At 37.1% G+C, this 23,608-nt stretch overlaps 1 protein-coding gene across 1 annotated transcript in view; it reads left to right on the forward strand.

The window, feature by feature from the left end:
- Window positions 1-17,514, forward strand: part of LOC103719251 — a 35,345-nt gene extending 17,831 nt beyond the window's left edge. The window contains exons 6-14 of the mRNA XM_017845746.3: window positions 5,154-5,359; window positions 12,686-12,866; window positions 12,955-13,068; window positions 13,236-13,355; window positions 13,548-13,568; window positions 14,702-14,760; window positions 14,916-15,006; window positions 15,578-15,691; window positions 17,165-17,514. Of these exons, the coding sequence (XP_017701235.2) occupies window positions 5,154-5,359; window positions 12,686-12,866; window positions 12,955-13,068; window positions 13,236-13,355; window positions 13,548-13,568; window positions 14,702-14,760; window positions 14,916-15,006; window positions 15,578-15,658 (873 nt within the window). The 3' untranslated portion in view covers window positions 15,659-15,691; window positions 17,165-17,514. The remainder of the gene's footprint in view (window positions 1-5,153; window positions 5,360-12,685; window positions 12,867-12,954; window positions 13,069-13,235; window positions 13,356-13,547; window positions 13,569-14,701; window positions 14,761-14,915; window positions 15,007-15,577; window positions 15,692-17,164) is intronic.
- Window positions 17,515-23,608: the final 6,094 nt, after the last annotated feature.

Genomic DNA, 23,608 nt, shown 5'->3' on the forward strand with positions numbered 1-23,608 from the left:
TGCTAAGCTCTGTATATCCTTGATATTTATTTCTAGTTTCCTACTAAGTTGTGTCTTTTATCAAGTTTCAGCAAAAGATTTTTCATATCCTCCAAACAACTTTTGTCTGTGCTATCTTCAGCCATGTGACTCGTCCTCTCTTTAATTATCTTGTTATAATATTTTGAATCACTTTTCTTGATGGGATTGTTGGTCCTTTTTATGAATGTTGTATCTCTTCTCTTAGTTCTTGTGCTTTATTTTGTGTAGCTCTTTCTGATTAGATTCCATCTTTTGACACAAATAGGCCGGCATTCTTATTTTGCAATGCTTCAAGTTAAGGTTTTGTCCTCATTTATATTCTCATTGTAATTTATTCCTCATGCCTTTTTGTTAAAGTTCATTACTTTAAGGTTTTCTTTTGTACATCAGCTCACTATATCCAATCTCATCAAATTGATAATGTAATATAAGGTCAGCATGCGTGGGCGCGCGGCCCAATGCGGGGAACCGCGTGTGGGTGCGGTTTCCAGCGCGTGCCCTGCACTGCCCAGTGCGGAAAACCGCGTGAAGGCGCGGCCCAGCGCGGGGAACCCTACGCGAGCGCAGTTTCCAGTGCGGGGAACCCTGCGCGAGCGCAGTTTCCAGCGCGGAGAACAACTTGCGGCGTGCTGGGCAGCGCGTGCGGCGCGCGTATCGGTCCGATTCGTACCGGTACAATACGGTACCGGATTCGTACTAGTACAAATCGGTTCGGCTCGCATCGGTAGCAACCGTACCGATCTATTCCAGCCCCAGAGGGGACGTAACCATTTTCTATGCTTGAACCGGATCGGTCTGGTACGTGCTGAATCGGCCGGTATGGGCTGGTTCTGCATACCATGGTTACACCTTTTATGAATTGAAAATGGAGGTTCATATTGGTGATCCGAGCTATGGGATGTGATCTACTACCTCTAGGTTGTTTGCATATCAAAACTCATGTTATTTGGAGACCCTGCATATCACAACTCAAGTTATTTGGAGACCCTTAGCCTATACATCAAGTAGTCAAAAAAACATGTATTATTTCGTGTTATTTAAACTATCCAATTTTTGATCAATTGTTGCATAGGCTAGGGGTCTCCAAATCACATGATTTTTGGTGTGTAAAGCAACTTAGAGATAATAGATCATATTCAACGGCTCGGATCACTTGCCGAACCCTAATTGTCCAATTCAAGAAAAGGTGCAACTCTATAAGAGTTACGCCTAACTTGAACCTAGCCCATATATGTAGTGTCCTTAGCAGGTTATGTGATCTTGGTGTTTAGTACCATGTTGGTACAATATCGGTATGCTTAGAATATGGTTCGGTTGGGCACACTGACACTTTGTACGCTCTCCATACCGAGTATCAATTTGGTACCGATATGGTGTTGTATATATAGGTACTGCAAATGTTCCTTATAGCCAGATGTTTGTTGGAATGGGAAGCAAGAATGGGTATTGGCTTCCCATGATGATCCATTGCCATATTTGGTAAGAATATAGACATGGAAATATTGATACTAATGGGTATTGGATTTCTGTACAGTGGGGTAGACAATATTTGGGAAGGCTTGGCTATTGTTTCCCTCATGTTGGATATGTCCATGGGAATAAATGAAAGCTTGGCAGCATTAAAACAATGAGACTCCCACCCGATATCCTCTCTATCCATTCCAATATCAGTTTTTTATCTCCCTTTTTTCCTACTCCCTCTTTATTAGTGGTGTTAAGTTGCCGTGGTTTTTGTTGAAGAAGCCACCAATGAAAAGGTAAGGTTTATCTCTCTCCATGCCCATTTCATTGAAGAAGCTATTTGTAATGAGCTTTGCTGTCACCGACTCAATATTCTAATGCTTATCCAAGCATGTAAATCCAAATCAATCATTCTTGATGACTCCTATGAGTAAACATCCTAAGAATGAAAAGACCATTTTTTATTTGAATTTCTGACAGTCAATCTTGGCTTGAGTGTATGAAGGGCATGTGCTTGAGACCAACCCATGGTATATAAATTATCAATAAAACCAGGACTATTTAGACATGTTCTTGTGCCTTGGGTGTTACACCTTGTTCTTAATGTGACCATGTTGCCTCTCTTAGAACTATCATTCTTTCTTCCACTTAAGGAAAATTGTGTTAAGATTGTCTCTACTCAATTGTTAAATTAGTTGTGTTGTAAGGTAGAAATAGTCTCCATGGTTGACATTTCTAGAATAAAACTAAATTAGTTTTGAGATATTTTTTTATTGTTGTTGTCATTATTGTTAATTCTCTCTATATCCTTGTACCTTATTATTTCAAGTCTTTGAGAGAATTCTCTTCCCCTTGTATCTTCTATTTGAAAACTATAATATTGCAAATAGAAAAGAAAGTAGAAGCCTAACCATGCTTTTAAGAAAGTTGGACGAGTTCTTTCCATTGTTGTGTTTAGAAATATGTAAATATCCTTTCTCATTTATGCTGAGCCTTCGTTTGTAGTATTAGCGTTATCTTACTCTATTAGTGGGAGTAGTTTTACAAGTGTTACTTACTCCTGTGTTCAAGACAAGGTTTAAAATACAACCCACATCAGTGAAAAGCCAAGATGAGAAGGGGTGTTGGTATTCCCTAGAATTTCCTGTAATGGTGGCAAGACAATCTGACTTGAGCATATCAAGCTTGATTTAAGCCACGTTGATCCTTACTCATTGCCAAATGGAGCAATGCTTATTCTTCACACCTAGTGCCTCTTGTCATAATGTTTTTAAGGGTTTTAATGCATATTCTTTGCTATTTCAAGGTAGAAACATGCATAGGAAGAAGCTGACAGCCCTTCGAATTGGATTTCAACAAGATTGATGCAAGGATCATCAAGTTTGTGGGCTATGGATGTGTTTGAGTTTGATAAATCCCTCTTTCCAACCCCTTTTATTAATTTTTGAAGAGTTCGAGAATTATTTTTTGCGTAACTTAAAAATAATGTAGAAACTGGAAATTTTGTTGTTGGTGGATCTAATGGTGTTTGGTTGCCAAATACATGTCCTAGCTTTTGAATTTAGGATCAAAATCAAGGAAATTGGTAGAATTTTGCATGTTATGTTATAGATGTGGTTTTAGATTTGATGAAATGTAGAAACCCTAGAGAATCATTTCTATTGTTAATGTTAATCAGTGATTTCCAAGAAATAAGCTAGCTTGTTTCATCAAACTGAAAACATAATATGCAATCTCTACCAAGGGCCATCCAGCTCCATCCATAAAGCTTCTTGGTGGCATTTTCATGATAACTTCTAAGAATGTACCAGGTTTTGAAGAGTTGATACCTCAGGCCAACCACTGAATTTGACTAATATGCCTTTATGTGCCTGTTTCTTTGATTTACCATTTTGCTATTGCATCACAGGAATCTTGCAACTCTGAGAACCACTGCATTCAGTAACCAAATCTAGCTAAATCTTGGGATCTCATACAACTTTGCGAAGGAAAATGACCATAGTTTTGGATCTTGTCAAAGATTTGGCCTGATGTTGACCTCTTTATTCTATTACCAATTTGTACATTTCTATTGGTAACAGCTTCTGTGGTTCCTTAACAGCTTATTGTATTACACCTTATTTTTGTGTTCCAAATGTTAAGCTTAAGCTTAAACTTATTGTATATTCTTCGGTGGTTTTTGGAGAAAAAAAAATCAAGTCAGACCATGTATATACAATGCTGTGAATGTTTAGGTGCTAGTATTCTGAAAAAGATTCTTTGTTCTCTACAAAAATCTTTAATTTGGTTGGTTTAGTTGCTAATCAAGTCTGTATCTACTCATTCGGTGCACTCTTTTCCATGAGATTCCTCACTACTATCAATTGGTAAAGCGATTGTGGTTACATTATCATAATTTCTCAGCTCTTGTATCACATCCAAAGCTTATATTACGTCTTAGTTGTCTTGGGAGTGTAAAGCTACAACCCTACAGTGATGATTTTTCTTTTTGGAACAGGTTGGTTCTATCCTAAATATAATTTATTTCCTTGGGTTTAAAATCTTCTCTATGGGAATATGTGCTTGTCCATTAATTACATATAGCAGATATAATGTTGACTGCAGATTTCCTCTTTCTCCTTAAGTTTGCATATGTGCTTTGTTTGAAACTGGTAGACGTGTTCCCTCTTGCACAAGAATGTTTTGTACACTTATTTTCATATATTGAACTCGGCTTTTGTCTTTTTGGGTTTTTTTTGTTGTTTCTTACTGATTGTCAAACTTTTGCATTCACTTTTTCGATGATCTTTAAGCTTTGTTGTTTCCATTTACATCTACCTAGCTCTTAATTAAGAGGCTAAAAATCATGATGATTCATATGATTTGTTTCATATGTTTGATGCTGTAGAGATATTTGAAACTTTCAGTACATTTATGTTACTAATCTTCCTTCTTTTTTACTTTGTAACGATAGAAGCAGGCTCTTTTTATAATTATATCATTTTTTTAAAAATCTATCAATTTTAGCATTACCACCTATCAAGGTCCGCCGTACCGGTACCGGCGGCGTACCGGTGGCCGGCCGGACCGGTACGGTACCGGTCCGGTCCGGTACGTACCGGCTGGTACCGGTCCCGTACCGGCCGGTACGCACCGGCTGGTACCGGTCCCGTACCGGCCGGTACGCGGTGGTTTCAAAAACCACAGCGCGCGGCGCTGTGGTTCTTAAAAAAAAAAAAAATCGTACCGGTGCGAACCGGCCGGTTCGCACCGGTACGAGGCCGGTACGGGCTCCGAACCGGCCGGTACGGGCTCCGAACCGGCCGGTACGGGCTCCGAACCGGCCGGTACGGGGTTCGGATAAAAAACCGGGAAATACCGGTTTTTTATCCGTTCCGGTACCGGTCCACGGCCGGACCGGTACATACCGGCCCGTACCGGCCGGTACGGGCCGGTACGGCATTCCATGCCACCTATCATTTTAGCAATTTTTCAAGATTCAGAAAATATCTAACAGCTCTTAGTATATGGTGTGTCCCTAATTGTTTTTGGAGATATTTATCTATTGACAGGAAGGGAGATGAGATAAAGTTGAAAAAATTGAACTCACTTTTTTCATCAATAAAATTTTAATGGAACTTTCATCTGACAACGTTGTTGTTTGTCCATTTTACCTCTTCACATTATTGCAGAGCCACAGACATCACCAAGAAGATGAACCAACAAAAGAAAGACTGCTAGGATACAACATCGATGACAAGGAAACAAGAGCCAGTAATTATCAGGCAAATGGATCAAATCCTGTAAGGGAAGGAATGCATATGACAAGTTCACCTATTCCCGTGACGGCACCTGTAATTGGTCGCTATGGTTCTTATGGGAGAGACTTGTATTACATGTAATTTTCCACTCTTTCTGAAATACCTTTCCCCCTCATCTGTATTTGAGCATGCGTGGATTGGTTATCTTTTTCTTTTCCCGTCTCTTTGTTTTGCCTCCATTTTTTGTACCTTTATAGAACCAGGTCTTATCAGGGCCTTCCTCACTCTTACTTGACCTGATTAGTATTTATGGGTCTTCTTTCTCCATTTATGTCTGCCGTAAGATCTTTCTGCTTCCTTGTTATCAGATATTTGTTTTTTCGATTATACAACCTTGTTAATTCCTAGGATTTGTATTGCTGCTTGCATTTTTTAGCCACAATGGGATATGTTGACTTTCTATAAGTTTGATTCATCTTAGTTGTTTTGACTGGGTTATCATAGGTTTTTCATCTTCCATTGCTTTTAGATTTTTGTGAAGTCTAGCTTTGTGAGATACATGTCTTATTCGGTGTCTATCTGACTTTTCTTCCATACTTGAAATTGCAATTCTTTCTTCTTAAAATTGTCTATATTCTGTTAGTTTTAGTGCTTGATAGCATTACCTAATTCACTATTGTCTCACTGGTGTCTATGCTTGAGGACTCAATATTTAACTCAAGGTCTGCCGAACCAGTATCGGGATCTGTACTGATTGGCAGACATCGTACCGATACACGGTACGCTTGCCAGCACGCCCAAATTTTTTTGGAACTTTTCAAGTTGATTTAATTAGTAATCGGTTTTTTTGAACTTTTTCAATGATTTTGTGTCTAATTTGATTTTTTTTAATTATTTTTTTGATGTTTCTATGATCCCGGTTTAACCTAAATGATGCATTTTGTTGTTTTAAAATGATACAAAATATAAAATGATTAGTGAGATATTGCACGCTATAAGAAGCAACATAAAATATTCTCAAATCAAGTAGCGAGGTGAATAATATAAAATAATACAATCAATTATATATTTTAAAGTATAGTATATATACTGATATCTAAAATTTCGTCGAGTAGAATGTCTCTTGTAGATATTCGAATTATTAGCATAGTCAGAGGGCACATCAGTCCATCCCTCTAACCAAGCGGCGTTGCAGTCTTGTATGTTCATTCCATAAGGAACGCGCTCCGGGTTATAAGTACTCTCGGATCTCTTGATGAAGCTCTAGCTCTAAGAGGTATTTTCTGGCTGATAGCTGATAAAACGGTTGTGAAGAGGTCCATTCGAATAAGCTAGTAGGCAGTAGCAAAATCTGACCCATAAGATGCTCTAGGCTATGGGTCATAGATTGCTTGTGGTTGCAAGTAATAAGATCTAGTATATGAGTCGGAACCTGATATGTCCATAGATTCTACTCGTGCGAGGTCATCTGCAGCTGCATTGTGTTCTCCTGAATGACCTCGAGGAGCCCGTCTTTTATATGCAATCGGATCCTTGCGGGCTCCATCATATCGTGCACCGTGGTCTCTATTCTATGTAGCATACGTAAACTGGGACTTCCCAGTGAATCGAAGATTATGATCCCTGCAGCCGTGTCTTATAAATGATAGTCTCATGTCCTCCACTCCCTCCTTGGTTAGCAGATCCATGACCACCAGAACTGCTGCTCTTGATATTTGAATCTGAGTGAACTAGCTCCTCTTCTACGCTCCATTAGGGCTGCAGGTGTCTTTTATTTTTTATTTTTGGTGTGCTGGGAAGCTGTCTTCTTACCCTTCGTGCCACTCCATACCTGCTTACCCTTTGTGCCACTCACTCCTTGCTTACCCTTCGTACCACTCTCTACTTGCCGCCTTTCGTGCTCCTCTGCTTGGCTATGCTGGGAGGATGTATGTCGCCCTCCCAACCGAGTAGACCGAATAGCGTAATGGCCTTGTCTAAGCTTCTGTCGATCATATCTCTGAGAGGATGTCTTAGACAAGGAGTCATGTAGTGACCGACTCTCCTGTGGCAGTGGTTGATCGGTTGGAAGGATGCGTGAAATATTTCTCTCTGCCCATTGCCTTGCATCGACCCAAGCCTCGCTAGCTATGAAACTAGTTTTCGCAGACATACCAAAATGAATCCACTATTTAGCTAGAAAAACATTGAAAAAAATTGCATACAAGATAGTACCATATTAGTAACTATCTAACGTCAGATAAATATCCTCCTAATGTGTAATATACCTGGATTCATAATTTTCTTACTTACGATAGCTGTCGAGACTCTAAAGCTATCAATGCCCTCTCCCAATATTTTGATTTGTGAAAAAAATCATGTTGTAATATGTTAATAGTTGAAGCTACCAGTTAATTTACATATGTCACTTAAGTTAACTTACCTTTTCTACATATAGGGCCGCGACTTTTGGATCAGGCTCCATCTTGTAAATCACATTACGTAGAGCTGTCGGATTTTCGTCATCCATAACGATTCCAGCTACGGTGTATTGAAACCGAGGGTTTAGGTAGTATACTGCAGATAGAGTTTATTATTGTTTTAGTAAAATTTTACAAGTACAGGAGCAATCTAATTTTTAATATTTTTGCTTACCTGCTAGATGCAAGTCCCTACCCATCTGGTAGTTCTACCATCGCTCAATTATGTCGATGTACTCCTGGGCATACATCGGATCTGCCTCCTTGATCTGAATCGTTGCTTTCTCCATCATATGATACAAAAGCCCATATGGGGGTGCCTCTCGTTGTCTATGGTCCGAAGCACTTAATACAATGATCCGATAGCTTTCACTATTGTAGTGGCTTGCTGTCAGAATGTCTACCTCGTCATCAAGTCGTCGATAATGCTCCCTTCGGTGTCGGCCCTCGCATATCTACTTTTTTGGTACTTGGGACTGGAAAACATTTGACATAGGGCTGCTTTTTTTCTCAAGAATATTATCAAGTGCAACGTAGTTGGTAGCAAACCATGTGACTCTTGGTCTCAAGATCTCTCCCCCTGCGTATCTCCTCATCAGTGAAAGGACCCATGTATGGTTATAAATATATTTGGTGATGGTTTGGGCTCTTCACTGTCTGTTGCACTCTATGAATCTTCGTAATGTCCATCAACATGAGGTCGATACAATGTGCACATGGGGTGTAGAAATTATGTGGCCGCTGCTCCATCAAGATCTCCGCGGTGGCCTAATATTGTGGCTAATTATCAGTGATGACTTTATGACATTCTTTTCTCCTACCTAATCAATCGCCTCCTCCATCAATTTGAGGATGTATGTGGCGTCGTGCACGTGATCAAAAGCATCAATTGACTTGTCGAAGAAAGTCTTCGTATCACAATATGTCAAGAAATTAATAATGCTCTGCCTGAAAGGACTAGTCCAAGTATCGCACATCACCGTCGGTTCATATATGGGCCACTTGCTCTTCTATAAGGTAATTCATTTCTCTAGCTCCTAATTATTGTCAAAAAGCTCACCATAGATGTCCTTCGAGCCTACAGGATCTATATCAGGACCGACAACTTGTATGGAGGAAATAACAAACCTATAGTGCGTATTGTCTGCCACATTTGCTAGGATGTAGTTGAAGTAGAATCAAGATCCAACAACTTGCCACATATTCTTTTTCTTATGCTTTTTCAGCATTATGTCAACCAAGGTATTCAGCCTGTACCGAACCGGTTCGTACCGGTCCAAGCCACTCTTTCCCCGCACGTGGGCGCGCGGGGCAGCGCGCCTCGTGCGCGGAGAAGAGCACCCACGCGGCTGGAGCCCGTGTGGGCCTCTTAATGCCACAGAGTGGCATTTAACGCGTCCGCGCGTTCGCGCGGACACATTTTTTTTATTTTTTTGGGAAACGCGCACGGACGCGCGAGCGTTTCCCCGCGCAGGAACTGCGCCCGCATGCGATTCCCGTGCCCGAGCACAGTTCCCCGTGTGGGGCACTGTGCCCACGCGGGCTGGCAGCCCGCGTGGGGGCATTAAATGCCACTCTGTGGCATTTGACGCGTCCGCGGACGCATTTTTTTTTGTTTTTTTTGGGAAACGCGCGCGGACGCGCGAGCGGAGAACGCGCGCCCGCGCGCGATTCCCCAGCAGGGAATCGTGCCCGAGCGCGGTTCCCGCTCGGGGCACCGTGCCCACGCAGGCTGCCAGCCCGCGTGGGGGAATTAAATGCCACAGAAATGCCACTCTGTGGCATTTGACGCGTCCGCGCGCGTCCCGAGCGCGCGCGGACGCATTTTTTTTGTTTTGTTTTTTTTATGTCTGCGCGCGCGTGGCCGCGCGCGCGGCTCCGGTGTACCGAACCGGAACCATACCGGTGCCGGTGCTCACCGGCACGCCGGTACGATCGGTCCGGCGAACCTTGATGTCAACCCTCTACTGTTTCAAATCTTTGCTGGAGAAGGCATATGGATCTAAATCATGGATTTCTGCTCTTGGTGGAATCTCTCTAGATGACTTTTTTTTGCTACTAAAAGCCCACAGCATTTATGCAATGCAGCCACCATCTCTACTAACGGCCTTTCTGATTGAGGTCTTCCTAAACTCTGGATCTGTCTTACTGCTCGCAGATCTGGAGCTCGACTTATAGTATGAGGGCCCAAATCGAGCCCTATTTCTAGCCACCTCATCCTGCTGCTACTGATCATCAAAGCTTACCTATATGACAGTCTGGATCTGTGCCTTCTCGTCATCTAGAGCAGACGCCTCCTCTAACTCTCTAGAGTGATAGAAAACGGTCCACCTCCGTCTTCTTCTTGGAAATTCTCTTTTTTCTTGCTCTGAAATCAGCGAAGTGCTTCTTATCAGTTGCTGAACTTTCTTACATTGGGATAGCCAACAGCTAAGTTCTGCTTCAACCTGGTTGCCCTTACTTCCTTGAATTTTGTATTGCACTAGTTGCACTTCCAATGGTGTCGACCTGAGAGTAGTTGCCCATGATTCCAACCAATGTTACGCTCTGGCTCCTTTTTTTTTGATGGTTCCATTCTTGCAGGTTTATTAAATACGTCAGTTTATGAATTATTTAAAAATAGAAAAATTTCGTTATGATAAAGATAATTTTTTTACCTCAGAAAATACATCTAATTTATCTAATACATAATACGAATATTTCATATTTTGTTATATATTTCTATATTTTTAATTATTTTAAATTTAAAAAATATTTTTAAATATCATAAATTCAGAAAATATGTTTTCTACCTCAGAAATTACTTCTGAATTATGTAATATGTACTACTAAATTTTCATAATTTTTCGTATTAATTATATTTTTTTATTATTTTTTAAAGTTAAAAATAATTTTTAAATATAAATTTTGGAAAAAATTTATTTTGGCTCAGATCTATGTAGAACCCAATAATGGATACTACATATATTTTTCTAGGCCCATGGGCATGCATCAAAAATTGCTTATTTCTCAATTTTTTTCAAATTTAGGCTTAGGCCACTGTGCACGTGATCGCATTAAAACTTGAATAAATGAAGACCAAATTTTGCTGAAGAGCAGCTTGCATGCACCTAAATACACTTCTGATTTTATTTTTTTATATTTTTTATTTTTTATTCCAAAAATATATTTTTATTTTTAAAAATTATATATAATTCAAAAATTAAAAATTTTTATGTCATCGTGTAGATCATCTATAGATCTACAAAGTATAATAAATCAAGCCCAAATTAAAAATTTTGGCATGATCTCTTCTTATGTTGCAAATTTCTATTTTTTTAAGCCAAAAAAAAATAGAGAGAATGAGATTGGGAGAGGAAGCATGCCTTATGTAGGCTTGGATATTTTTTTAATTGTGCTGAATCAGTGTGATTTCACAAATTGGAGGAAAGAGGGAGTCGGTTAGCCGTCTTATGGCTAAACGAATTTCATTAAAAAACTATTGGGAAGGCCTTCGGCCTTTCCAAACTTCTTTTTAGCAAAGGAAGCAGAGGGGAAGGGGTGTGGTTCCGAACCGTGTCGACTCGATGCAAACCATCCGGTGATTCAGACCTTTTCCAGGCTGGTTCTAGGTTGGTTCCTGCCAATTCAGACCTTTCCAGCTGGTTTCGATCGTTGTGGAATCCGTTTTGGCTGGTTTGGGGCCGAAACTGATTCCAATAGGTGAACCGACCGGGTTTCCTACCTGGTTAGCTTGGTACGGGCCTAGCAGGGCGGTTCGGTCCGGTTCAGCATACCTTAATTTAACTCTTGCTATTTGTTCACTTGGTAGCACATAGTTTAAGAGTCATGAATTTCTGTGCCTTTGCTTGTGATACCTTGCACTTCGCAATATACCTCTTTGATTAGCCTTCATCTTTATTTCTTCAAATTTCACTCAACTTTGAGGCCAGCCATGTTGAAGGATGAGGCTGAAGCTTCTCTTCCTCATATTCTGGACCTTGTGATCAGACTTGGCTAGTACTCTTGCCGTCTTGTTTATATTGGTGTTTGTGTCCTGTTTCATTTGACTAAAATACTGAGCATGATCTTGCCACGTCTTCACATTGCCATTTCCATGCCATAGATGCTAAGTTAGTTGGATATTGTTTGTGTTCATGGGGCAGTTAATCTCATTGTCAATGGATGGGGTTTCCTCCAATCTTGCGAGACAAAAGATCATCATCATCATAATCATCACCATTAAAGTCTTCATTTTAGAGTTTTACTTGATCATATGCATTGCTTCAGGAACTAAACACCAGCTTGTCTTCATCATTATATTTTATTTATGAGGTCAATTCTTATGCTTTAGAACTACTTTAGAACTTTGGTCAGTATAAACCATTTCATATTGTGTACTTGGTACTTACCAAAGCTTGTCAATGACTTAACATCCATAACGGCACTGTCTCCATTTTCATATCTTCTCTAATACCTCCCACTGTTATTCTCTCCCTTCCCCATTGAGGGATGTTCTGATAACCATAATTTGATTTCCCTCTCTTGTGTCAAACTGTTGGTGTATGATTTTCCTCTAGTTCATATCATAGTCTCTGGCTTTAGACAAACAATATAACAACTACAGGGTTCTCTCATGTTTTCTTCAAAGTTTCAAATTCTCAATTGGATCTGTACATGGACTTTTTATATGTATGAATTTTGTTGTCCACACATGTTTGAGTTAGTGTAACACACTACTTATACAGTGTAAATTCATTATATTTCTGGTTTGATTTTTTGATGAAATATCATGTTCCTTTCAAGATAAGCTAGCTCCTAAATTCAAATTCTGAAGGTGCTTTTATTGACACATGTTAATATGTTATACAGAAAGAAATTACCTCAGTTGTGTCGGATAATGTTAAGTTCCAATTCCTGTGAATGTTGTGTGTCAGTAGAAAGATCAGATATTTCTAAATCAAATATAAGTGGTGTCCTTATGTATTCTTTGGTTGAAATACTGTCTTTTATCTGACTTGCCAGGTCTGCGCGTTCTTTATCAAAGAGCCCAATCCCTACAGCAGGTTCATGGTTAGCACATTTACATCATTATAGCAGAACAGCTCTCAACCATGATCGACATTCTTCACAAGAGCCTTTGGTTGGTAGGCTGGTTCCACAACAGTCTGCACCACTGATGAACACCAAAAATATGCTTTCTGTGGTGAGAATAAAGTCATGACGTAGATGACAAAATCTTTCATTTTGCCTGTGTCAAGAGATAATTTATACAGCTCATCTTTCAAATACAGGTACCTTCTGTAGCATTTCTCCTTGGCATTTATAGTATCCACCTTTTCATGAAGAAGTCCTTTAATGCATCACCTCATCCAGCAGTGATATTAGTGGGCCGAAAGCTTTTACAGGTACTCAAAAGCTGATACTTTTTGTAGGGAACATTAGAAAATAAATGAAATTCATACATTTCTCTCATGTACATATTAAAATTCTTTGACAATGTTTTAGTTTCTTAATGTCATTTAAAAAATATAACATAGAACATGATATGGTCATCAATACGTTCTGTCCACAGGACCAGGTTTTTGAGTCACCAGTGAGACATGGTGATGGAAGCAGAGGAATAGGAAACTTACTTGGCTGGGCAATGGCAGCTATATATATGGGTGGAAGGCTTCCTCAAATTTGCTTAAATGTGAGACTTATATAAATTGGTTTATTTCTAATATCAAAGTATTTGCTGCTGCTGAAAACAGCAAATAAATAGATAAACGAGCAAATCCTTGAACAATTGTTCTTCTTTTTACTCTCTGCATGTAATTTGTATGGATTTCAAATGAGGGGCAAGGCTCAAGTTTTGACTCAGCATTTTTTTTTATCTTTGCAGATCAGAAGAGGCAATGTGGAGGCAAGTACTATACGATGCTGTTCTCAAAAGATATTTATCTGCCAAGTGAAATCTATTTTGTTCCTTATATTTGTGTCTAACTATAATTTCATAAATTATATGTGGATTAGTTCTTGATTCTAGTTAGCTATACAATTACCCAACCTTTCCCTAAAACAAATGTTTATACTTTATAGTTTATACAATTGAAAATCTACAGACATGTCTAGTTGTCTTCTCCTAAAGAAAGCCTATAGTTGCATGCGGCTCTTTATGCTCATAAGAGAATTGCCGGCACCGAATGAATAACTATAAGAAATTATAATTGGTTAGTAATTGCACAATGTTCATGCAAGTTCTAGGATGCCAAAGTATTGTTGCAGCCTATGCGAACACTGTTGCCTTGGATCATTTTGAAACTGGGCTAAATCTGTATTCAGTGGTGATGCTTAAATTGCAAGACAGTCCAATCTCTTTCCTTCGATAGTTAATTTTCGTGTTACATTCGCAATTTTGAAGATTCAGTTTTGACATTAAAAAAAAACACTAAAATCTATAGTGCAAGTTATTTTTCTTTTAATGCTAGATCACAGGATATCTTCTTCCATGGTTATTAAAGTGCCCCTTTATTGATTGAAACTGGATCAGCCATCAAGCATCTAGGATCATGTGTCATTCAAGATTTTATATTGAACAACTGCTACCTGGTTCTTGAATCTGTAACTTGTTCACCACGGACAATGAATTGTGAGAAATGGGGTTCATGAAGATCTCAAATTTCTAGTTCACCAAAAAGGTACTTAAGTAATGATGAATTATGTATTCATTAATAAATAGAAGTTGAGGCTTGGGATTAAGATATATACATTGTTGGCATATGAACCAAAGAAAATGAGATGGAATAGGTAATGAAGAGGGAGAGAGGCGTACTAGGGAGACAGACTTCTTTTAACTATCAAAAAACCAAAAGCATAACAACCTGTAATGTACATTACTTACCTAGAGAATTTGATGACATGCTCACATACCAAAAAGGTAACATATCTGGAGGTCTGTTTCTCATGATTTATGTCATGATATCTGGAGTTCTTGTAGGTTGTAAATTGTGATGCTGTGGTTAATAGTAAAGTTTATTTTTTATGCTTTTATTTCAGGGCCTCAATCCATTGATGTTTATATTTGCAGTGATTGGAAATACAACATATGTAGGAAGGTATCTTTTTGTTGTCACGTGTTTATAACTTACCCATCTCTTGCTCCTTCTTTTAGACTTACAGTTACTGACTTAAATAATATTTTTAACATTCCATCATGTGTTTCCATGTTTAATCTGACACCAAATGAATAACATATGCAATTTCTTTGCAGTATAATTGTCAACAGCTTAGATTGGTCTAGAATCAGACCTAACCTGCCATGGTTAGTGGATGCAGGAGGATGTGTTCTTCTGGATGCTTTTGTATCCTTTAATTGCTCCTTTATTATTTTCTTTTTTCTTTTCTTTATACCTCTTCTCATTTGATTACTTATAATATTCAGCAGACATCAAATTATAAAATTCATTTTTTATTCTCGTTTCAAGGGTAACTATGTGTGCCTAAAACATCCTCCAGAAGGGCGGAAACCAGAGTTGAGATCTAGTTCCCCCCAGGGAGAGGGGAATTGGGTTGTTTTTCGGGAAAAATATTCCTATTTTCTCGCACTGGTTCATGGACAGACCTGTTTCACACCTTTTTGAGGGATGTTATGAGAGGCACATCATTTCCCTGTTTTATTAGCCTAGGAAGAATTGGAGATTTTGCAATCTATTGTTTGTTTGTAAATCCACCAACAAAATCCACAGTTTGAGAGGGAGACGGAAGAAATGGTGGTTCTTATTCTTGCTTTTAATAGAAAATTTTATTTTTTGGAAAATAAAACGGCTCAGTTCTGGAAGCATCTTTATATTGCTGTAAACCTCGAGATCTCCTTTTATTTGATATAATGTTGTGATGTGGTGCAGTTAGAATATCTTTAACTGTGTTTCTCAGATTCTCCTCCAGTTTCTCTATTTCCACCTTCGGAAGCCCATTGCTGTTGCAAGCAGAAATAACCAATTTGATTCTTCTTAAAGGAGGCAAATTTAATTTTTGGCAAACCCACAGGTGATAATCTTCCTTACATTTTCTTTTCTTGCTTCCATTTTACCAAATTGTGTTTTCCCGCATCCCATATATATTAGGACCTATCATCCGTAAGGCTGGCAACTTTTTTCTATATACGGGAATCGCTAAAGGTTGAGTAAATGCTTGCACCCTCAAAAAATCTTCTCTAGCCCCCACCAACCATTTGATATACTCATATAATCTCATTCAAATAATTTCCTAGGGAGTTTTTATGGGTCAGCTCCGGCCATACCACACCAACCATGATCCTATCATGGTTGAAATTACCTACAAAGAAAATAACAGAAGGAAAACTCCTAGCTTCCCTTGGTGAAAAGAATTATGCTTGATTTCTTGGAAAGATTGCCAACCCCAAAGTAGCTGATAAGGCTTGATGGTTACAGTTATGGTTATTGTGATTTCTTGGATCTGTTTGCTGACCAATCTTACTGGATGCATTCTTCCCATGGATGGGATGACATCGATGGGATATAAGTAATAACTGGTTGAACCCATAAGCTTCGTTGGTTGGTGGTGGAAACTGATCAAATAATACCCGTTTATGGATAAGTTCAGAATCCAATTAATATTAAAGCAGACATGGATCTAGCTACATCCACATTTCTGATTATATCTAAACCTTTTTCAGCCATGTTTCTTAGTCTAATATGACTCTTGCCATATTTAAACTAGGTTTAAAGTAATAATGTCTTTTGATTTCTATTCCGGATAGTACCAGTTTTTAACTTGAGTTGCATCCTTGAACTACCAACAGCGAGCCTTTTAAACCAAGTAAAGCTACTAGGTCTATAGTGAGTCTTTTAACCCAAACAATTGAAAGACGTATAAATAATCTGAATGAATAAAAAACATAAGTAGAATCAAATTCTGCCCGCAACATTTATCTATGCATAGACACATGGATATTAACTGGTTCATGTTTTCATTTAAAGAAATTTTGTATTTGCATTTATTTAAGCAAATTCAAAAGTTGCTTTTTTTAAATAATTTGCATTTTCTAATGTTCAATTTGTATTAATATCCATTTAGAGGAAAAATGGAGAGAAATTTTAGCTATGATTGATATGTTTTCATATTTGTATCTACCAATTGAAATGGATGTGGATATGGATTTTGGTACATATCCAATACATTTTCAGCGCTAATGTTGGTTTCATCTGCCACCTGCTTTATATAGGTACAATATGTTAGCTATGTTGCATGCTAGCCTACTCATTTTAGTTGATGCAAAATGGTACTGCACCACTCATGAATTGTAAAAGCCTTGAGACTAGTCTAGAATGAGTAGATCCGTTGCTCCAAGAAGGAGTGCTTATTATGTTATTGTTATGCTTCCGGTGTAGATCTTGAGACCAATCTAAGTAATTCTTCACAGGAGCTTTTGCCCATTGATAATAATTTCATGCAGTTTTTAGTCTTGCTGCTATCTAATTCTTCTTCTAATTCTTGTAGGTGAATTGAAGCACTCCCACGTCAAACTTCTAACTAGGTTTGTGCTGATCAGCATGTGAACTATGCATGCTCTGGTGCAAGATAATCAAGCCGATATACTACTTGGTGCCAAGATGATAATTCTGATCGGTTTCATTTTTCCCCTTCTTTTGATTTTCCAAAGGAATGTTGTTTTGGAATGTTCTCTTAAAATGTGTAATAAACTGGAGGATATAATTTCGTTCCGTACTTTAGTTTTAGATTGAAGATATTATCCTATGATGTTTTTAGTTACTCCTTGTTCAGCTGTTCTTTTAAGAACATTAGTAAGTCTTTAATTGATTTGCTATGCAATGGTGTTTGGTGTGATATGTTCTTGGCCTTGCATGTACAGAGATTCAAATAAGAGACCATAAAATTCAATCAATGAAGATGTATGAAAAGTTTTATTAACGAAAAATGATTGGTTCAAAATAGATTTTTTTTTCAAAGGGAAGATGTTGTTTAGTATAAAGCAATAACATATAATATCGTTAATGTGGAACTCCCGGTATTTATCTTTTCTAGATGGATGGCTGAAATCAGAGCACCTATAAAATGTGAATCAATATCGGAGTGAATCAACTCCATCATACCTGAACCCTGTATAGGCTAGGGTTGATTTTAGGATTGTAGGCCCAAGTTAAGTTTACATCTGATTGAGTTGAATTGCAACAATACTCGACCATGACAAAATGAGAGAAGAAAAGAGGAAATGAAAAAAAAAAAAGGATTGAGAAGGATAAAGAATGGAGACCTACTTGTTTCAGTTTGTGTACTTTATTCTTTCATGGTAGTACATGGTTTAAAATGATTAGAAAGTTCTAAGAAAATATCTGGATTTTTTTAGTACTTAGATTAGAAGGATGTACAATGAACAAAGTTATGGAAGGAAAGAACTTGATTAAAGAAGCAAATACATTAACCCGTTTTTCTTTTCTTGAGGAAAGGAGGATGGATGTGCCCCCTGAATTTTTTATTATATGAAAATCATTATAGAGAAAAGAGAAAATAAAGGAGTTATGAAAGTACAAACTAAAGAAAAAGAGCCAACACACGTCTTGGGGGAGAAGGAAAAGACCCCTTGTCGCAGGTTTGTGTAAATTCTATGAATATAGGCTGGGTCCTACCTCTATTTTTTTTTCCTCCATGCGAATCTTGCTGGATTGCACAAGAATATCTAAGTAGCCCTTACTTCCAACATTGCCCCACTTACGTAAAATTGATAGATGCATACAAAAAGGTGTATATATATATATATATATATATATATATATATATAATTGTTTGTTCATGTTTGTATATACATATATTCGTATGTTTAAGGATGACTGGTCGGGTTCAAGGTTTTGAGTATAGATTTATAGAAACCTAAATCTAACCCAATAAGATTTTGGGTCTAATTTTAGAATTCAAATGCAAAACTAACAGCTTATTGACTTTATTTTCATATCCAAACCCTATATCTTAGGTCGTTTTCGGATTGGGTTAGCAGGTTGTTGGCCTCTATTGACAGCTTTGCTTACTACTAGAAGAGTCAATTGAAAAAGGAAAGGGTAGTGACCCATCTGCAAGCCCCACATTATTGATCTCTCTCTCTCTCTCTCTCTTGCTCTCTCTGATATCATAGGTACCAATCAATGACCTTTACCATATCACTTCATTCAGCTGATCAAAAGTGATATGTAGGTTTCTTTTAGCGGAAAGAACCCAATTTAGACTCACATTTAAGCATTTCTTTAGATCCTTTGGTGGGTAACATTGTTTCCTGTGACTCCATAAAGCTCCGTGAAAGATAAATTTCTGAATTCCATCTAAATAATAGAGGCCTAGCTCATACTAAACGATGAAAATAATGCATTACATTGTGATTGCTACGTGGATAAAATAATTAAATGAAAAGGCTTTACAAATTCAAATTGGATCATATTAAATCAATAAAGATCTTAATAAATTAGAAAAGCTTCAATGAACAAGAGAAAAAATAGTCTAAGAATAAAAAACTAAAAAGATGATTTTTACAAGCACATTCATGAAATATAAAAAATTAGAATTGCAAGATCATATAAACTGCTAAAAGAATTCTGACCATCAATGGAAGGCATAATCATCAACGATGGGTTTCGATTGAGGGCAAAAAAGGTCATGAATAGCCCATCCCAATCTTTTGTGTATTTGTGTGTGTGTGTCACAAGTCTAACACACAAAAGAATTGACTAATTTTAGTAGTTCATGATGATGGCTCCATCATTCCATTTTGAGATTCTTTTAAAGATACAAAAAGGCTATATGTAGCCATGGAAGTCAATTTGTCTGCTGCATAGATGGCTTCATAACCTCCAAAAAGGAAAACCTCCGATATGACAGTAAAAATCAGTTCTAATTGTGCAGCCATTTTTTTTGGTATCAAACCAATATATATATATATATATATATATATATATATATATATATATATATATATATATATATATATATATATATATATATATATATATATATATGTTGTACCCAGGAAAAGGCTATATGCATATGAACATGACATCCACCCTTCGTGGCGAGTCAATTTCTCTATTGCTTAGATGGCTTTATAACCTTCAAATGAGGAAAACCCCCTTGATGACAATAAAAATTAGCTCTAGTTATGTAGCCATTTTTTCTATCAAACTAATATATATACTTATTGTACTTAAAAACGGCTACATGTATATGAGCATGGCATCTACTAATAAAATCCCAAAGTTTCCTCCAATCTTGCCTCACTTACCATGTTTACTTGGTCAACTTGTGCAAATACTACACGTGCTGAATTTGTATATATGATGTATATATATACCTATTCTTTGTACTCAATAAATTTAGGCATTCTAATCAAATTTTCTTTCATGGTATCAGAACTATGGAAGTTCTTAGATTTGCATATTTCTCCACAACAGTTTGTTGCTTTTATTTTCTTACCTTCAAAAACATATTTATTCTTTGTTCTACCATATGGCCTCTTCCATATCAAATAATGAAATCTCAAGCTCTTCTCCATACTATTTATACCTATCTAATAATCCAGGTGCAGCTTTAGTATCTTGTTTTCTTGATGGTAATAATTATTCTACTTAGAAAAGAGACATGAGAAATGCATCCTTGCCAAAAACAAATATTGCTTCGTTGATAGATCCTCCTCAAAACCATCAGCTCCTCTCTTAGATGTCCAAGCCTAAGAAAAATGTAATTCCATGGTTGTTTCATAGATTTTCAACTTTGCAAGAGACCTCCATAATAGTGTTCCCTATGTTGACATGGCTCAAAAAATATGGAAGGATCTTGAAGAAAGGTTCTCTCAAGAAAAGGAGACCCCTACGCAATGACATTGCTTTGTATGAATAAAGACGACAATCTGTCATTGGATATTTCACCATTCTTAAAGGTTGTTGGGACAAGCTAGGAATCAACATGCCAATTCTTTTCCTAAGTATGGAGCATCAAAAGTTTTTGTCACCATAGTTGATCGTGAAAAAGTTTATCAGTAATTGATGGGGTAGAATGATAATTTTGCCACCATTCTCACACAAATATTAGCAACGAATCATTTTCCTAATGTTAACAAAGTCCATTCCTTGATCTATCTAGAAGGAAAATAACAAGCATTCAAGCCTCATGTTGAAGCGACGGCACTCATTGCTAAAGGAGGTCAATCCAATGATGAGAAAAATATAAGAAAAGAGAAAAAGAAGCTTTTCTGTACTCATTGTGGGTTGTCCAATCACACTAAAGAAATTTGCTACAAACTTGTTGGTTATCTTCTAAACTGGGTATCACAAAATACTAATTTAGACAAAGTTGGGTAGCACACTAAGCATCAAAGAATTACACCTACTGCTTAGGCTCCATTTAGGAGAGTTATTGGCAGTAGAGCTTTTGAAAGTAGAGCTTTTAGAAGTAAAGTTTTGAGAATTAGAGTTTTTATAAAAAGTTGTTTACTGTTTGATAATTATATTTCTAAAATATTGTAAAATTTTAATATGTATTTGGTAAACAAACTAAAAAAATACTTTTGGCATGACAAATGACCATAAAGGATATTACATAGTATTATACAATATAACATAATAAAATATAATATGTATTATTACATAAATAAAAATATTATTATAAATAGACATTTTGTGTAATTATTATATTTTATTATGGATATTTTAGTCCAAAAAGAAAAAAATATTATAATTCAAAACATCTTTCCGATAATTTCTAAAAATGCTTTTTCAGCTCCAAGATGGAGCTTCTCCCAAAAAGTTGTTTTAGCTTTCTAACCCAAAAATTTTATCAAACACCTCTGTTTTATCTAAAAGTGCTTTTAGAGGGCCAGAAGTGCTTTTTGGCCCTCCAAAAGCTCTCGTAAATGGGGTTTTAAGTATCTCGTCCTTATGCTACTGTTGTCACTAATAATATTCCCTACATAGCTAATGATGATGCCAAAGCCTCTCCTATGTCTGGGTGAACTGCTAGTCAATATAAACAACTCTCCTATGCTTGGGTTAACTGTTAGCCAATGCAAACAACTCATATCTTTCTTCAACCAAGACAAACAATCACTACAATCCAACCTTGTTGGTAAGTAATAATGCAACCATACTCTTTTTGAATATAATGATTAGTTAATAGATAGTGGGGCTTCGGACCACTTGACACCTAATCTCTGTGATATGATAAATGTTAATGAATGCCTAGACACCAAGCTTATTAAACTACCTAATGGCACTTGTGCCTATTCTATCACACTAGCATGGTACACTTATCACATGATATACCTCTAGGTGATGTTTTGTGCATTCCAAATTTTCACTTTAACTTATTATCAGTGAGCAAACTAACAAATGCTTTGAATTATGCTTTTTTATTTTTTCCAACCTTTTATGTAATTCAGGGCTTTATCTCAAAGAAGCTGATTGGGGTGGGAGAGATGCGTGATGGTGTACATCACTTTGTCCAACCACCTGCTTGAAAAGCATCATCAGCATCGTGTAGTCTTTTTTCTTCGTTGTGACACTTATAAATTGGTCACCCTTCATTGGTCCATTTATTTTCTCTTTCTAGTAGTCTTCCAATTTTCATTTTGATTGCAATTTTTATTTTGAAACTTGTCATTTGTCACGACAAACTTGAAATCCTTTTTCATTAAATAATAATGGAAGTGAATATTGCATACCCTCACATATTGGTGCATATTATATACTTACTATTGTAGATGACTATTGTAGATACACCTGAGTTTATTTAATGAAACACAAATATGAAGCTTGCACCTTTATCAAGATGTTTTGTAATATGGTTCAAACTCTATTTAACTATTCTATTAAGGTCATTAGAACTGAGAATGGTCGGGAGTTCACATCCATGCACGATTATTTTTATGAAAATGATAAAATTCATCAATTGATATGTCTACTCCAACAAAATAAGGTAGCTAAATACAAACACCGTTCATTTTTTCGAAGTTGCTTGTGCCTCAATTACCATTATCTTTCTACAGCGAGTGTGTTCTTATTGTGGCTTAATTAATTGTCTTCCTACACGAAATCTATATAGGAAGATACCTCATAAAATGTTGTTGGAAAGCTCACCTGATTATCACCAATTACGTATGTTTGGTTGTCTTTGTTATGCATATTATCTTACTCTGATCGACATAAATTTGATCCATGGCATACCCGTTGTATTTTTATAAAATATCCTTTTGGTCAAAAGAGGTACTAGGTTTGTGATCTTGAAAATCTCCAAGCTCTTGCTTCTCATGATGTTAAATTTTATGAAACAATCTTTCCTTTCAAATACAACCCCGACAAGCATAGGTCCTATGGTTCCCTTAGCTTTTCTTGCTTTTGAAGACGATCATGTTGTGACTACACACCCCTTGCTTCGATCAATGATGTACACAACAAATCTTCTAAACAAATGAACAATACTTTGCATCATTCTAGTTGAACTCATGCTCATGCTTCATACCTTAAGGATTATATTTGCTCGGTCTCTTGTGATATACCCCTCATTTCTCTACAATCAGATGTAGATTCATGTATTGCTTATCCCATCTCCTTCTAGATCTCTTATTGTAATTTTTCTCTCACACACTTTGCTTTTCTATTGGTCATTTCCTCCAATGATGAGCCCACTAGTTGTTCAAAGGTAATTAATGAGCCACGTTACGTTGGTGAGAAGCCATAGCATTCGAACTAGAAGCATTAGAAAATAACAATACATGGTCTTTGGTGTCTCTCCCTCTAAGCAAAGTTCCCAATAGGTCAAAATGGGTTTATAAAATCGCATATAAATCCGATGGCACCGTTAAGTGATATAAAACTTGTCTCGTTGCTAAGGGCTACAACCACATCGAAGGCATTGATTATTATAAAACATTTGCATCGATTGCCAAAC

Source organism: Phoenix dactylifera, chromosome 1 (assembly GCF_009389715.1).
Source record: "Phoenix dactylifera cultivar Barhee BC4 chromosome 1, palm_55x_up_171113_PBpolish2nd_filt_p, whole genome shotgun sequence".
Classification (NCBI taxonomy): domain Eukaryota; kingdom Viridiplantae; phylum Streptophyta; class Magnoliopsida; order Arecales; family Arecaceae; genus Phoenix; species Phoenix dactylifera.